Source organism: Haliotis rubra, unplaced genomic scaffold (genome assembly GCF_003918875.1).
Source record: "Haliotis rubra isolate DU_JTF1 unplaced genomic scaffold, ASM391887v1 Scf1273, whole genome shotgun sequence".
In the NCBI taxonomy this organism is placed as follows: Eukaryota; Metazoa; Mollusca; class Gastropoda; order Lepetellida; family Haliotidae; genus Haliotis; species Haliotis rubra.
The window spans coordinates 113,843-129,675 of NW_025765196.1; the positions used below are offsets into that span (position 1 = coordinate 113,843).

Below are 15,833 nucleotides of genomic sequence, written 5' to 3' on the forward strand. Positions count from 1 at the left end.
TCATCTATTTTATCATTTTATAACCATCAAAACCATCATACACATACTTTACACTCATAGCTTTGTGTAATAATTTGTGTAATCAATTGTTAAACCTCTAAGCCTTACAATGCATTGACACAAGTCACGTATAAAATTTCTAAAAGAATCATTGTTTCAATTATTTGATTTACAGATACGTATTGTGGATCCACTGACTTTGACAAGAGGCTTGGCTTGGTAATCATTTATAGTTACACCATACCATGCTCCTAATTTCATTAAAGGAAATCTTCAAACAATATTTTTTATTCATAAGCATTTAGTCAAAAACAAGTAAACACTAAATAGATACATAGAATAATTTTCTTTATCTCTGTGAAAAATATAATCACTCAAAATGTAACAGTGCGTGGATTCCAGTGTAATAATAAGTTGATATGTTTTCAGTTCCAAGAAAAAGCCCCAGTTTTCTGTCCGCACTACCAGGCGTTTGTTTCAAGGAAACAAGGAATCCGTCTGGAATGGACGGCAGTTTGCCATCAGGTTAGTCGTCAAAGATACCTCACTTCAAAGGTTTCACTTAACGACTTCAGTTTGATCTCTCCCTTTGCTATCCATCAAATGTCAATAATGAATATACTTAATTATTGTATATCAGACATGTAACTGTAACTGAAAGGGAATAAGTTGTATTACACATTTACAGTTTTTAAAGTAAAGGTAATGTTAAAAAACAATATTTTATGTTATTATATTGCTGTGAATGTTTCCTTAGAGGGTTGATAAAACTAAGACATACCCACGATTTCTCATTCATGGGAAATGTTAGGTTTTGTATGCTTTTCTCAGTTGAGTTGGTCATTTCAATTTGAAATGAATAAGATCACATATATAATCAGGTGTTACATTCAGTGTTTAAACATTATCCTATCTATTTAAAATATGTATGTACCGTTTTACCTATGCTTAGATTTCAATTGGCGATTTGGTAGTAGATGTTACATTGAATAGGAATACAGTAACAGTAATTATTATTACCACAATTTGCTTCAGAATACTGGGTTGGCTACTATTTGCTGGTACCAATCAATCAATAAGTGACATGTCCAATGGAAGATACAATATACATGTATACTACAGATCTTTCCTTTGTGATTGAAAAAAATCTTTGGTTACATGTACAAATTAGTCGTTCTAATTTTATAATTTCATTGTGATCAGATGTACCACTGTGCATGTTTTTGAATATGTATACATGTGTTATTTTGGCTGTTTTTGTAATTTTACTAAGCATTGTATGTATTGTATTTGCAGGATGATGCGGAGTCTGTGTGGGGCGATGAGGATGGCAACGATGTTGTGCCAGACATCAACCAGGACTCTTCATATTCACCCACAGATCTTAAGTAGAGCATACACAATCTGTTTGCGGTTGTGGACTGGTTCAAGCCTTGTTGTAATCAATTTGGTTATATTTCCCATTTCTCTGTGTGGCAAAACAAATGTCTCAACTCATCCTCTGCTTCATACGTACCAGATCAGAGGATTGCTGTCAGCAAGTTGCCAAGTCTTTACTATGTGAGATTGTTAGTGTGTATATGTTAAGATACATTGAGGCAGCTTCAAATGTACACTTCATGTATATGGCCCATACAACAAACATTTGAATTTGAAATCTGTTTAATAAATACCACAGCAAGTATGTTATGCCTGCACTAGTAGCACATATTTCATCATATGCATAAAATGTTGTAGTGTTTTGACATTTTGATTATTTGCATATTCATACAGAAGTTGTGTTCTCAAATGCTGAAGATTCCCTCTTAATGTGGCTTCTCACATACATACATACATACATACATACATGTACGTACGTACGTACGTACGTACGTACGTACGTACGTACGTACGTACATACATACATACATACATACATACATACATACATACATACATACATACATACATACATACATACATACATACATACATACATACATACATACATACCCATACATACATACATACACACACACACACACATACATACATACATACATACATACATACATACATACATACATTGTTGCGTTCTATTGAAATGTGAGCTATTCACAATAATGAAACAGATGAATCATAACAGTGACTGTGTTACTGTGTTTGTTGTTTTTTCGCGTAAAATGTAATAAATGGTACATTCACAAGTTATGCAGAATGGTAGTGAGTGAGCTACAAAGTCACATTGGCAGCCATATCGTGACTATGAAAGTCGTAGTAAATTTAAATTTGTAAATGTGTACATGAAATAAAAACAAACTTACCTGTCTTCGAAGGACAGTAAAATAACTAGTCTATCACAAATGTACACTAAAAACTAGCACGTAACCATAAACAATTTAACGGTACAGTATACAAATGGGCTATAGATTGCCAACACCTGACGGTTGATCAACATACTAGGGACTACGGGAACGTACAGTACTTTTGCTTCCTGCATGGACCCTAGCTGGGTTCTGTATATAGAAATTATCTTGCAAATGAAACAGTAAGTAAATATGGTCCCCCAATGGAACAGCACAAAGCTAAGTTTGCCATTTCATCTGAACTGAAACCTAGTGGAAACCTACATTACCCAGTATCCAATAGGTTTCCGCAATAGCGGAAACTAAGTCATTTTGCTATGAATGTTTCAGCGAACCGAAACTAAATGGAAACGCATAATGATAGTTTCAGTTGAAGAAACTTGACGGAAACCTAGATTTGTTAGTTTCAGTTTTGTAAACTATGCGGAAACTCGCATTGTCTGTTTCCGGATACTGAAACCTAGCGGAAACCTACATTACCCAGTATCCATTAGGTTTCCGCACTAGCGGAAACTAAGTCATTTTGCTATGAATGTTTCAGCGATCTGAAACTAAATGGAAACGGATAATGATAGTTTCAGTTGTAGAAACTTGACGGAAACCTAGATTTGTTAGTTTCAGTTTTGTAAACTATGCGGAAACTCGCATTGTCTGTTTCCGGATACTGAAACCTAGCGGAAACCTACATTACCCAGTATCCATTAGGTTTCCGCAAGAACGGAAACTAAGTTATTTTTGCTGTGATACTGTTTACTCGGTAAACTTCTATTGGCATATGCTTTCATTTTTGACAAATTGTCATGAACCTCTGAAGAAAGATATGTAGGTCTCCTTGTACACCACATTTGTTTACAAATGCCCCATTAATCAAGGAATGAAGTTTTCCCCTCAAGTTTGCCATGTGGGACAGTGGTATACAACGCTGAACAATCAAATGATTTCACAGGAAGCATTGAACAAGGCTTTGCTACACAGCAGACATTTAAGACTTATGTCAATAACTTATGTGGCACAGTTGCTTCGATAGAAAATCCCTTCCTGGAAGAGTCTCCTGAACTGATAACCCTTGATGAGCATCACTGTGTTGGTGGAGCTGTCGTAGCATCTATGGAATCAATGGAGAACACAGGAAAAGACAAATGTGAGAAGATTGTAAAGGATGTTTTTGTGGAAATTACAGAGTCAATTCACAGCCCGATCAAGAAGAATCACCTCCCTTTTTTCAAGAGATCACAAACAAAACCTCAGTCTAAATCAAGCAGCAAACAAATGACCTGAAATATGACTACAGTCTCTTCAGTCAGATGTTCATTGAATGTCAGTACGTCGATCTGATTTAAATCAATTCTTTTCTAATGAAAACCACCTGTGGCAACCATCCACATCAATTCATGGAAAACTTCATTTACCAAACTGCAAATCAGAGATCTTATATTGTCTTGCATCACCTGAGTATGACTCCTGACATTGATGCTAAAGTGTTTGATAGCGCCGCCATTGTGCACTGGATAGAGGTTATTCCTAAACGTTTGGTGATTTTCGTGTCTTCTCTTTTTACTATGGAGGAAGAGACAACTGGAGGACTGCCATCGTATCGACATTGTTTGGAACATCTACAAAGAAGGTAGCCTGAAGGAGATAACACGAGAAACGCGAACAAAATTAGGAAAATCCGGATACCAGACTCTGCCTTCATGTCAAAGATGCTTTGCAAAAAAGTGATTGAAACATCATGCTTAGCACTGTCGACACAGATGTTGTTGTCCAAACTGGTTGAACTAAAGTCTGCTGTTCACCTATGGGTGTCATTTGACAAGGGAAAAACTTCAGATATTTCAAGATCTGGGATGTCGAAGATACTAGTGGCGCTTCCCTTTTTCCACGAATTCACTGGTTCTGACACATCACAGTTCAGTGGAAAAGGCACAGCATCCATTCCAACTTGTGGACAAAGACTCAGCAGTGTTTCATCACTTGAACTATTCACATGCATCATGTCTGACAGCACTACATCAGTGAACATAGTCAACGAACTGCGACAAGAAATGTTCTGCCATGGCCGCAAGATCAAATGGAACCAGAACCTTCTTCCCACTCAGATGCTTTGCTACAGCACACAAACAGGAGCTTGTACCAGATCAGCATATGGCTTACTTCCAAGACAGAAACCACCAGAGCAAGATTTGTTTGGTTGGACAAGGGATGACAACACATATCGACAGTGTGGATGACACTGCCAGAAGTTTTACGGAGTTGTTGAGAACGTATCAAATGTGGCTGCAAATCTCAACCTCTATGCTCAAAGAAGTGCATTTGTATATCTTCTCAACTTCTAACCACATCGCCCTGTAACTGCAATGGGAACTGTTAAGGAAGACTTGAGTATCACAGAGATCGATCTTTGACAAAATGATGTTACGTGACTGATCAAAACAGTATTTTTTCATTAATTGGATGATGAAATCTATCTTTTACTACTCTAAATAAATCTTGTTTGTAAGATTTCTTGAAAGTATTACAAATAGCCCTTTGAACGGCGAATATATCTCACATATTGGAACAAAATGAAGATTTGTTATAGTCGGCGACCATTCTTGGTGGACTTCAGCACTCTTTGATTTTTGGTGGCCGTCTTGGATTTTTCGGTAAATAGGCCCCCAAAAGCGGGACCATCCCAAAAATATGTTTAATCATGATGTTCCCTAGCACTGTGCACGGTGTTCTGCTTTAATCCAGCGGGGTAAAGCCACGTAGTGTAAGAATTGGAAATCCTTGAAGTTTGGGCAGCCATCTTGGACACCATCTTGGATTATTCGGAAAATGGGCACAAAAAAATCGGAAACACCCCAAAAATATGTTTTAGCATTATGTTCTCTAGTACTGTGCAATATGTTCTGCTTTAATCCGGTGGGGAAAAGTCACGTAGTGTTACAATTGAAAATCCTTTATTTCCGTCAGCCATCTTGGATTTTTCGGAAAAGGCCCCTATGTTTTTATTGTGATATTCCCCAGCACTTTGCAAAGTTTCATGCTTTAGTCCGCCAAGTATCTAATTTCACCTTAAACCACTGCACTACTTGGCGTGGCTGTACCAGCAGGAAAAACTCTCGTCTCCCCTCGCAAAGTGAGTGAGGATCGTGGCGGTAGTAGCACGAATACGGTGATCACTTGATGATAGTACACATGAAGGTAGCTTGTGTGTTTTTCCCGACTGTTTGTGTACCGGGTTGAACCATTGTCTCAGAAACTGTCTCTTCGATTCTACCATAATCGATAGCAATCGTGATGAAGCTTAGCTGAGTAGGTAACGTAAGATGTAGATGGACAGAAAATTAGAAAGAAGAAGAAAATTAGGTTGCTTCATCATCAAACCGCCAAATGATTCCTTATCATCTCTGTGACTTTGCGTCAGTTTCTCTGTACATAACGGAGGCCAGGATCAGAATCAATGTTCACGATAATGTAGGTTTTTCCATGTTTTCATAACCTTGCCAGAAAGTTGAAGTCTGATGTCAAACTGAACCTTGTTAGCCAGTCCATGTGGTGTCTGAGTGTTCAAGTGTATAAACGAATATAGTTTCTGCCGATCTGAATCAAAGATCACTTCTTTGTGTTTTGTCTCACCCTTGCCATCATCCTTCAAATCGAGCGAGCATTGCCCTTTAAAAAGACTCGTTGAAATAGTTGAATATCGCAATTTTGATTATGTCAAAGTCTGTAACACTGCAACAGGGATTTTAAATGTTTTGAGACTCTGCCTAATATTCCCCAATACTCATGTCTTGTTTTGCTCACCTGTTTTGGGTCTGATAGCCATGTAGAAATGACTGAGCATTTCTACTTAAGCCACAGCGTCGAATCCTTCGAAAGTTATGTCTTGTTCCTTTCTGCTACCTATTCCCTATGTTTGTGAGCAGTTTTGTGTTAACTGGGATCAGTTAAGAACGTCTGGTAATATCTTACTAAGAATGTGCAGCGTTTAGTTACCAGTGGTACATAACAATGTATCATATATTTATACGTGTCTCATTTTTGTTGGGCAGACCATTGTATATATACTGAGTCAAAAAAGAAACTTCACAAAATGTAATTTGAAAAATAATGAATAGTTTTTCTCTGATGATACATCTTTGTATCCGAAATGAGATCCCTATCTTTCGACTCTAGAAAAACGTTAGCAAAACCCACTCAAACCCATCCATTCGTCGTGCAAATCACGTTAGTGCCAAATCAGGTTTTGCACGTGCAGTGATCTTCGCATCGAAGTTTTCTTCATATTCACGTGTCTGCATTGGCCTCAAGAATTGAAAAAACACTTTTCAACCACAGTTCTAACGGTACTTGAAATGCCACGATTGTCAAATGTGCAACGTGAACGTGCCGTTGGCATATTGCAAGCGGGAAGATCAGTTATTTACGTCGCAAGAGCAATGGGATGCAGCCGTCGTACTGTGTATGACTTGCGAGGTCGTCTACAACAAACTGGCACCACTTCTGATCGCCCAAGGTCGGGTCGTCCACGTGTGACGTCACGAGCAGAAGACCGTCAAATCATCATACGTCACCTACGTGACAGATTTCTGCCGGCTACACGAACCAGGGCTGAGATGTTTAGAGGTCGACTGTCCTCACAGACCATTCGAAATCGGTGGCGGGCTGCCAATCTCCATTCTCGACGTCCATATCGTGGGCCAATATTGACGCCGTTTCATCAACGTCAACGTCTGCTGTGGGCCCAACGTCACCTCCGATGGACCCAGAGAGAGACTGGAATCGAGTCGTCTTTAGCGATGAATCCAGGTTTACCCTCGGATTCGCGGACGGCAGGCATAGAGTCTGGAGACGACGTCGTGAACGGTACGCCCAATGTTGTGTACAGGAAGTCGACAGATTCGGGGGCGGAAGTTGCATGGTGTGGGGTGCTTTCTGTGGGAACAACCGTTCCCGACTTCTGGTCATCCGTGGAAACCTCACAGCTGCTGCTTACCGCGACCAGGTGCTCACCCCTGAACTCGTTCCTTTCATGGCGGCTCATGGCCCAGGTCTACAGTTCCAGCATGATAATGCTCGGCCGCATACCGCGATGTTGACACGAAATTTCCTTCAAAACGCTGGAATCAACGTCATGGACTGGCCATCGAGGTCCCTCGACCTTCATCCAATAGAGTACGTTTGGGATGCACTTGGGAGAAGGCTTCATGGTCTTAGGAACCAACCTCAGAATTTGCAGGAACTTGGCGCTGCCTTGCAAGAGCAATGGCGCAGAATCCCCAACCACGTGTTCACAAGCATCAGGCAGTCGATGAGGAGACGGTGTTTGGCAGTGGTGAATGCGCGGGGCGGCCATACACGATATTGAACTGAGAAATTTCGCATTTTTATTCTTGTGACTTGACATTCTGTATACCCATGTTTTGGAACGGCGGTGAAGCCTAATGGAACTGATTATGGCACTGTTAGTGTATCGAGTACATCACACAGATCTCAGCAATGAAATAATAACAATTTAACCATCTTACCATCTCTTTTTCTTTTATAGTGCCCTGAAGAAAGAATGTGAAGCTTCTTTTTTTTGACTCAGTATATATTACAATCTTGCATAAAGAAAGATGGGTTGATTCGAGATTAATAGGTCATTGTTTGTTTTCATTATAACGTAATCAGATTAACATGTATGTGTGCCCTATGTTGTTTAAAATTCAATGATTTCTCCATGGTCTGGTCGATAGAGCATCCAGCTGGAGAATGGCAGGTTTCTGGTTTACCAAAACACGTTAAAGGATGCTGTAAGCCTGCTAGTACAAGCATCCACAAACACCGTGTGAGCACGTCCCTATCTAACTGGCATGATCTTCAAAGCAACAATAAACAGTATTTCACCACACTACACCTCAACATTGTATTAGGCATCAATAGTCACCTTCCTCAGTCGAATATTTTCTTCCTGAAGACTGGCGATGATACCTGAGAAATAAAATAATAATATCATGTATGACATGTAGAACACAAAGTACTGTCGCTAACAGAATAGCGTATTGTAGACAAAGAAAATCATTATAAATTTTGTTGCAGAAAATATTAATCCATTTCATGTAAGAAATCAGTAAAAAGATTGCATGGAAGCATAAATAGTCAATCTAGCTTTTGGAAACAGATATGATCATTACAAAACAAATCCAAACAGACGAATCTTATAATGAAAACAGAATGGCTTTACCATTTTAAAAATGTTTTTGCAAATATCAATGTTTTTTCTCCTCACTTTGATGATGAACATGAAATCTTTTCAGATCAGTACACAGATATTGATGCATTCATTCTAAATTCTACTATATCTGAACATGAAATTACATCATTAATAAATAACTTAAAGAACGAAAAATTATGGTGTTGTTTGAGAAAACCTGGGCTACATGGAAATAATGTAAATATCCCCAAATCAATGAATTCAAACATCAAATTATGTGTACGTAGTGATTATGGTGTTACTGATTTTTTTGATTGCCCGTCCGGCTTACATCAGGTATGTATATTGATTTTTCTGATATTTTTGCTTTTCATTAGCGAATTTTGTATTATGAAATTTCAAGTAACGGTAAGCATGCTTTACAGATGTATCCTGACATCCTAGAAATCCGTATTCCCCTTTTTGCCGATGATGTTATTTTACTATCTCACACAGTTATTGGTCTACAGAATCAGTTGAATGTATCAGATAAATATACTAAGGAATGGAATTTATATGTAACTTTAGATAACACAGAAATTACAGCATTCAGAAAGGGGGCCCTTTAAAGGAAATATTGTACTTAACCGGACAACCAATTAATGTAGCTAATGGCTATAAGTATCTTGGTATACTGTTTAATTCAACACTAAATATGGACAAAATGTGTTTCTGATTTATCACTGCGAGGGAAACTAGCTTTACTTAATATGATGTCGGTTTCAGGTAAACCTTCAGTTAGCACATCTAATGTATTTTTCAAATTATTTGATACTCAAATACAGCCAATCCTGTTGTATTGATCCGAAGTGTGTGGTTACCAAAGATTTGATTGTTTAGAAAGAATTCACCTACTTGCATGTAAAAAGTTTCTTTATGTTGGATTAGCAGCTTCAAATAATATGATATATGTAGAATGTGGAACATACCCACTTTACATTAATTCACAAATGAAGTGTTTAAAATATTGGTTTAATACCATCCGTATGCCAGAACATCAGCTTCCGAAAATAGCTTATAACATGCTCTTTCATCTTGATAGTATCGGTATGGGTTTCACATATAAGGTCACTATTATTCTCACATGGATATGGTGTTGTATGGTTTAATCAATCTATATTTATTTCTAAACGATTTCGTAAAGCAGCAATTAATTTCAATCAAGGATGTCAATCCAAACAGTTCACGTTATGATCTGTACAAAACGTTTAATACTTTAATAGAGCCAGAAAAATATTTATCAGTTTTAACAAATGGTAACCTAAGAAATGTATATATTAAATACAGACTTGGCTTGTCGAAAGTAATGATTATTTATGCACGGAATATAGCACTTGAAAGAATACAAAGAATTTGTCCTTTATGTAACTCTGCTATAGAACACGAAATACATTTTACCTTTGAATGTCCTTATTATGCAGAAATACGAACTAAATATATACCAGAACGTTTCTCATCTAAGATAAGTAGAATAGGGTTTGTTTCTATTTTGCCATCGAATGATGCCGATGTAATATTTAAACTATCTTTATTTTTAAAACATGGAAGCCAAACATTGTGCATCTATACGGAAACTCACAATCACTGAAGCAGTTGGGATAATCAGTCGCCAAACAATGCACCCGATACAGTGTCTTATTAAACATACGAAAGAGAGAGGGAGGAAGTCTGGACAGTTGGACAAATACCCTCAAATGGGTGAGGTTACAAAGAGGCTTGGCTTTGGTAGGACTGAAAAACGATACCTAGACCAATTCGTTTCAATGCATTTAGTAACTGAACTATGTTTTATAGCAGTGTTCAGTAACGCGTATGACCACCATGAGCACAAATTCAAGCTTCTACACGTCTTCGCATTGACCAAATGAGCCTTTAAAGTTGCTGTGGTGGAATGTTTTGCCATTCTCTCTGTAACGCCTGCTCAAGGTGAACCAGAGTCTGGGATTGAACATGGAGCCGTAAACACGACTTCCAATAATGCCCCAAGCATATTCAATGGGATTAAAATCAATTGAACGTGCAGGCCAGTCCATATTCGTGATGTTGTTGATCTAAACAACATCGTTAACACCTCTTTCTCGGGCATTATCATCCATAAAAATGACGTTAGGACCTGCTTGTTGTGCCAGAGGAATGTTTACAGGTAGGTTTGCACCGACCAGGGTGCATGTGTGAAGAGTGGAGCAAATTCATGCCACACATTTTGTATGTTGTTTCTCAGGGTGGTTGTGTTCGGGTGATGTTGTCAATGTTATCAGATAAATCAATTTGACAGTCACTAAAGGTTAAGTATTCCTTAAATATTTACCTTTGAGTAACATGTCGGCAAAAATCGCTATCGAGATTGATAAAGATATTACACTGATAAATACGTGTTGCTTAATTTTTTTGTGAGGAGTATACTTTGTTAACTAGTAAAGGATTGTTATGTTTTGTTAAATAACCAAAAATAATATTTTCTTTGGATACTGGTACCGGGCTTGGCCTTTTTTACGATATCCGACTTTCCATGTCTCGCCATATAGAGCCTACCTTTCTGCAATATAGGATACAACGCGAGTGTGTTTTGTGATGGTTAATATCCTGCATTTGGAAAAAAAACATTGTATTTGGCGAGCCTTGGCTCGGTAAAACAATTTTCACAAGCTCCGTAACACAATTTTCAACAGATCACTCAATTGATTGCGACAGGTCATCCCGTTCCCAGTACGTTTTTTATAGGAGTTATTGTTGCCAATAAATTTTACGTTTGAAAAATAAACTCGTCTAGAACTTTAGAAACCTTCAACGGACCTTTTGAACAACAAATACACTTTACTGTTGACGTGACATGTTCTGCTCGCTAACACTGACAGTCGACCAGGGAAGAGGTGTCTTCATATGCATATGAATTTCTATCTTCGCTTCTTAATCCACTCCATCTATCATTACCAGACTTGGATTTTCTTGGATCAAAGCACTGACAGCGCCGTAACCTCGGCCGTCAATAGGGTCGGTGGGGTAGCCTAGTGGTTAAAGCGTTGGCTCGTCACGCCGAAGACCCGGGTTCGATTCCCCACATGGGCAGAATGTGTGAAGCCCATTTCTGGTGTCCCCCGCCGTGATATTGCTGGAATATTGCTAAAAGCGGCGTAAAACTAAACTCAGTCAGTCTGTCGGCCGTCAATCCGGACACGTTCGCGGCTTTATGGGCGTGACGCCATGTTTGGTGACACTGTGAAAGTAGTCCCTAAAGTTTGCATATGACCGCTCTAATTTGCATCGGTATCCGTACATGCCATAACGCATTCGTCACCACTCGCCCCGTTCCATAAACTCCAAGAAGACTCATCCCCGACTTGATGCTTGTTATGTGCGAAAATACGACAAATCAATCAGAACGCGCGTATTGAAGGCGGTGCTTTGATAAATATAATCCCGAATGCATAAATCGTTTATGGCATTATGTCATTGTGTTAAAAATCTTGAAAATATGTATCATAATATTGAAAGTACAAAGAATATAGGTAACATAATTGTTTAGGCTCATGTGTAAACTTTAGTAAAGATATTGCCATGGAAAGTGAGAGATTCAAATCCACGCACGTGCGTTTGTTTACATAACTGCTCTCATGGGTCCAATTGAGTGTATTTCCGACGATCTTGCGGGGTTGTTGTGGAGATTGTACGTGCGCTTTCAACAGTTTTAGGAAATGTAATCATAAATCGCTACGCGTTTCAAAACAATTATATTATATCTGTATGTAACTAATCAACTTTAATCTTTAACACTGGGCATATATTTCACATATCTGGGAATATTTTAGTCTGACTTGTTTTGATCATTCATATATTTTCAGCGAATTCATTTAAAATTCCACTTGGGGTATGACAGCAAGGTTACACGAATATTCAGTGTGAGAAATATTTTAAAGTCATTTTTGAGTATCTCCTTTGGGATTTAATTTAGCTGAGTTTTTAAAACTCTTATTTGCGCATTCAGTTGATAATAATTATGCTAGAATATTCCTTTAACAAATATGTCTCTTCTCTTTCTTTTAGTTGTATCAAAGACGTTTAATTCCTTAAAATGAATAGGTAAAAACCAAAACAGCAATACAATGTACGAGTGCTTCGGTGATATTAAGAACCAGTGGTATCAAACAGTTATAGAGTTATCGTTCTTGTTTAAAGTAGTTCTGATGTTCATGCGCCAATATGAAAACCTTACAGACGGGCACGAGTCGCTATTCGGCTTGTCCCGGTATGACACGAGTTGGTCACGAATGGCCCTAAAGGATACCGAAAATATCCGTTGGCTTTATCCTCCCAAGAACGCTATCCATTGTATGATAATACAATAATATCTTCTATTTCTGTAGATCAGTACGTAGTTAGGGCTTCAACGAGTCCATTTTCTTGGGCTCGAGTACTCGAGGGGCGAGACTCGACTCGGACCCGAGTACTCGAAATTCATACCTTTCAAGCAAACGATAACGTAACCGGCATCACGTGTTCCAGTCACAAAGTGAACACTTACATCATTCCGACTATATCGTCGTGTGACTAAAATTTCCTGTTGGTCAGAATCAGTATTTGGATGTTTACTTGCCAAATGTTGTTGTTTTTTATCGTACTGGTTGTACTGCCTGCATAACGCAGTGATATACCGCACAGGCGGCATTTGGTTATTTTTCTCTTTTCACTGTCCAGATCAAGATACGCCCATACATTTGATTTTTTATCGTACATTCTCCATGTCTATTAAGATAGTTACCTAATCATTTTAAGAAGTGAAATCTCACACGATGCATAATATTTACTCTCATCTGCAGACTTGTAACAACTAATACCATACAGCCACACCTTATGAGGGGTAAACTATTTAATTTAGGCGTTAATAAAAACATTATCATATGGGTTAAAGAATTCAGGGTACATAGAACTCAGTATGTCAGTGTCAATGGCTACCAATCTTCTTTTCTCTCAACGTCTACTGGATCTCCACAGGGCTGTGTTCCTTCATCCGTACTTTTCGTTTTGTATACCAATGATTGTTACTTGTCAATAAATGACTTGTTTACTGTGAAATTCGCAGATGACGCCACTGTTACTGGCCTAATTTCCCATTCTGAACATAATTATCGTCAAGGCATTGGCAAAACCGTAATGACAGTTTTTTATCAAATCTTTATTCAAAGTGTGTTGAGCTACAATTTTCTATGTTGGTATGGGGGTCTGTCTGATCGCAACAAAAACAAATTTTTCAAAATTGTTAATACTGCCAGCAAAATTGCTTGAGTGTCTTTCGAGTATATTCCCTTTATCTATGAGCGCCAGATTGTCAAAAACGCAACTAAAATTAGATTTGATAGTTAACACATTTTATCTCACCATTTTGAACTACTTCTTTCTGGACGCTGCTGTCGATTACCTTCCCTCAGAACAGAGCTCGACAGTCTTTCATACTATGCAAGTATTCGTGAATGCAACAAATACTTTGAATTGTCATTATGTGATTACAACTAGAATTATTCAGCCTCTTTACCTTTATGGTTAATTGAATTATATCATGTCAGTTTAATTGTGTAAACAGCTTTCGTTTTGTGCATGTACTTATTGTGTATATTTTTGTGAACTGTGTACATATTCATTTTGAGACAGTTTGGATGTATAGGATTTCCTTCAGGATAATAAAGTTATATCTTATCTAATATCAGACGTTAACGGCCGCTCATGCTTAGCACATGGCAGACAGACTATCTCTCAACGTAACCCAATAATTCGAGTTATCTCCCCTTTTCGAGTCCTCGAGTCCTAGAAAATAGACTCGAGTCCAGCTAAACCCGACTCGTCCTCGTACTCGAGTACTACGTAGTACTGTCCCGTGGCTTACACAAAATTAGCGTCTATGTGCGGTGGGGTTGGCCCAAAATGTTATGGCCAGGCAATTTGGTGTCCATCGAAACACGATCTCATCTCAATGGAGACGTTTACAACATAATGGGAACACGAGAGATTTGCCTCGGACCGGCCGTACACGCGTGACGTCACGTCAGCAAAGCAACCACATTCGGCTGACCCATCTAAGGAATCGATTCCAGACTGCCAGTTTGACTGCCCGGACCATTCCTGGCTTACGTACAATCAGGTTTGGGACTACGGGTACGGAACCGACTAAGGAAGCACAACATCCGGTCCCGACATCCTGCAATACGTCCACTTTGGCTCCAACGTCTTCGACAGGCACGTCTTGTCTGGTGCAGACAGCATCTACTGTCCAGGAGGCAAGACTGGGATGGTGTTTTGTTCATTTATGAGGCAAGGGTGTACGGACGGCGAGGTGAGCGGTATGCTCTCTATAAATAATGGTCGGACGCGACTTGTCATTGTTAATGTCTGCAATACAGGGATGAGATCATTGAGCCCTATGTGCAGATGTTCATTCAAGGACAGAGACGTAACTTTACGCTCGCTGGTGTTGTGAAAGATTTCCTGAGGCAGAAGAACATTCCGGTACTCAACTGGCCAGCTGTTGTTCCTATCCTGTCACCTATCGAAAGCGCTTTCTGGGGCAGGGAAAGCAAACGGACATTGAAAGTACGCCAGACACCCAGCAGGAGCTGGCCCAGCTTGTCTGTTTCGCATAAATGTGGTGGACATACTAGATATTGTTGAGCACTCCCAAAAGTGATATAACAGACATTTACCTTCACTGCATCATTGGCAGTGATTCTGTTATTTTTATTCTTTCATGTCGGACATACAAGTAATTAATTTACCTTTGCATGCAGTATAGCATATATCTACCTTGTCAATACGTGATACATAACGCCAGAGATCCAGCTGCTGGCTCAGTTTCAGGTAGATCTGCTGCCGGAATGGCGGCCAAGTGTGTCAAGGTGTGGTGTATGTTTCGAATAAACATGGTGAACATGTCAGATATTGTTGAACACTCCCCCAAAAGATATGACAGACATTTAAATCTCTAAATTGTTGGTGGTAGTACATCTTTTTAGTTGTTTCTTTTGCAACCGACCGGTACAATGCGTGTATACACCGTTGTACACGATGATTCTGTTACTATATATCTTTTAAGTAGAGTTTGTAACGTTTTCCACGGACATATAAGAAACTAATGTACCTTCGGATTCCGTATAGCATCTGTCTTGTCAATTCCTATGTAGCTGGCTAATCACAAATTAAAGATTCTGGCAATCATCAGTCAGGGAAATGTTAAACTGAACAATGAAATAATATTCAAGACTTCACTGTTACCTGCA

General features: G+C 38.8%; 1 protein-coding gene across 1 annotated transcript in view; it reads right to left on the reverse strand.

Moving 5' to 3' along the window:
• The window catches only part of LOC124266710 (ankyrin repeat and KH domain-containing protein mask-like), a 51,686-nt gene that overhangs the window by 11,481 nt on the left and 24,372 nt on the right, over positions 1-15,833 (reverse strand). The window contains exon 6 of the mRNA XM_046701507.1: positions 8,266-8,309. Within this exon, the coding sequence (XP_046557463.1) occupies positions 8,266-8,309 (44 nt within the window). The remainder of the gene's footprint in view (positions 1-8,265; positions 8,310-15,833) is intronic.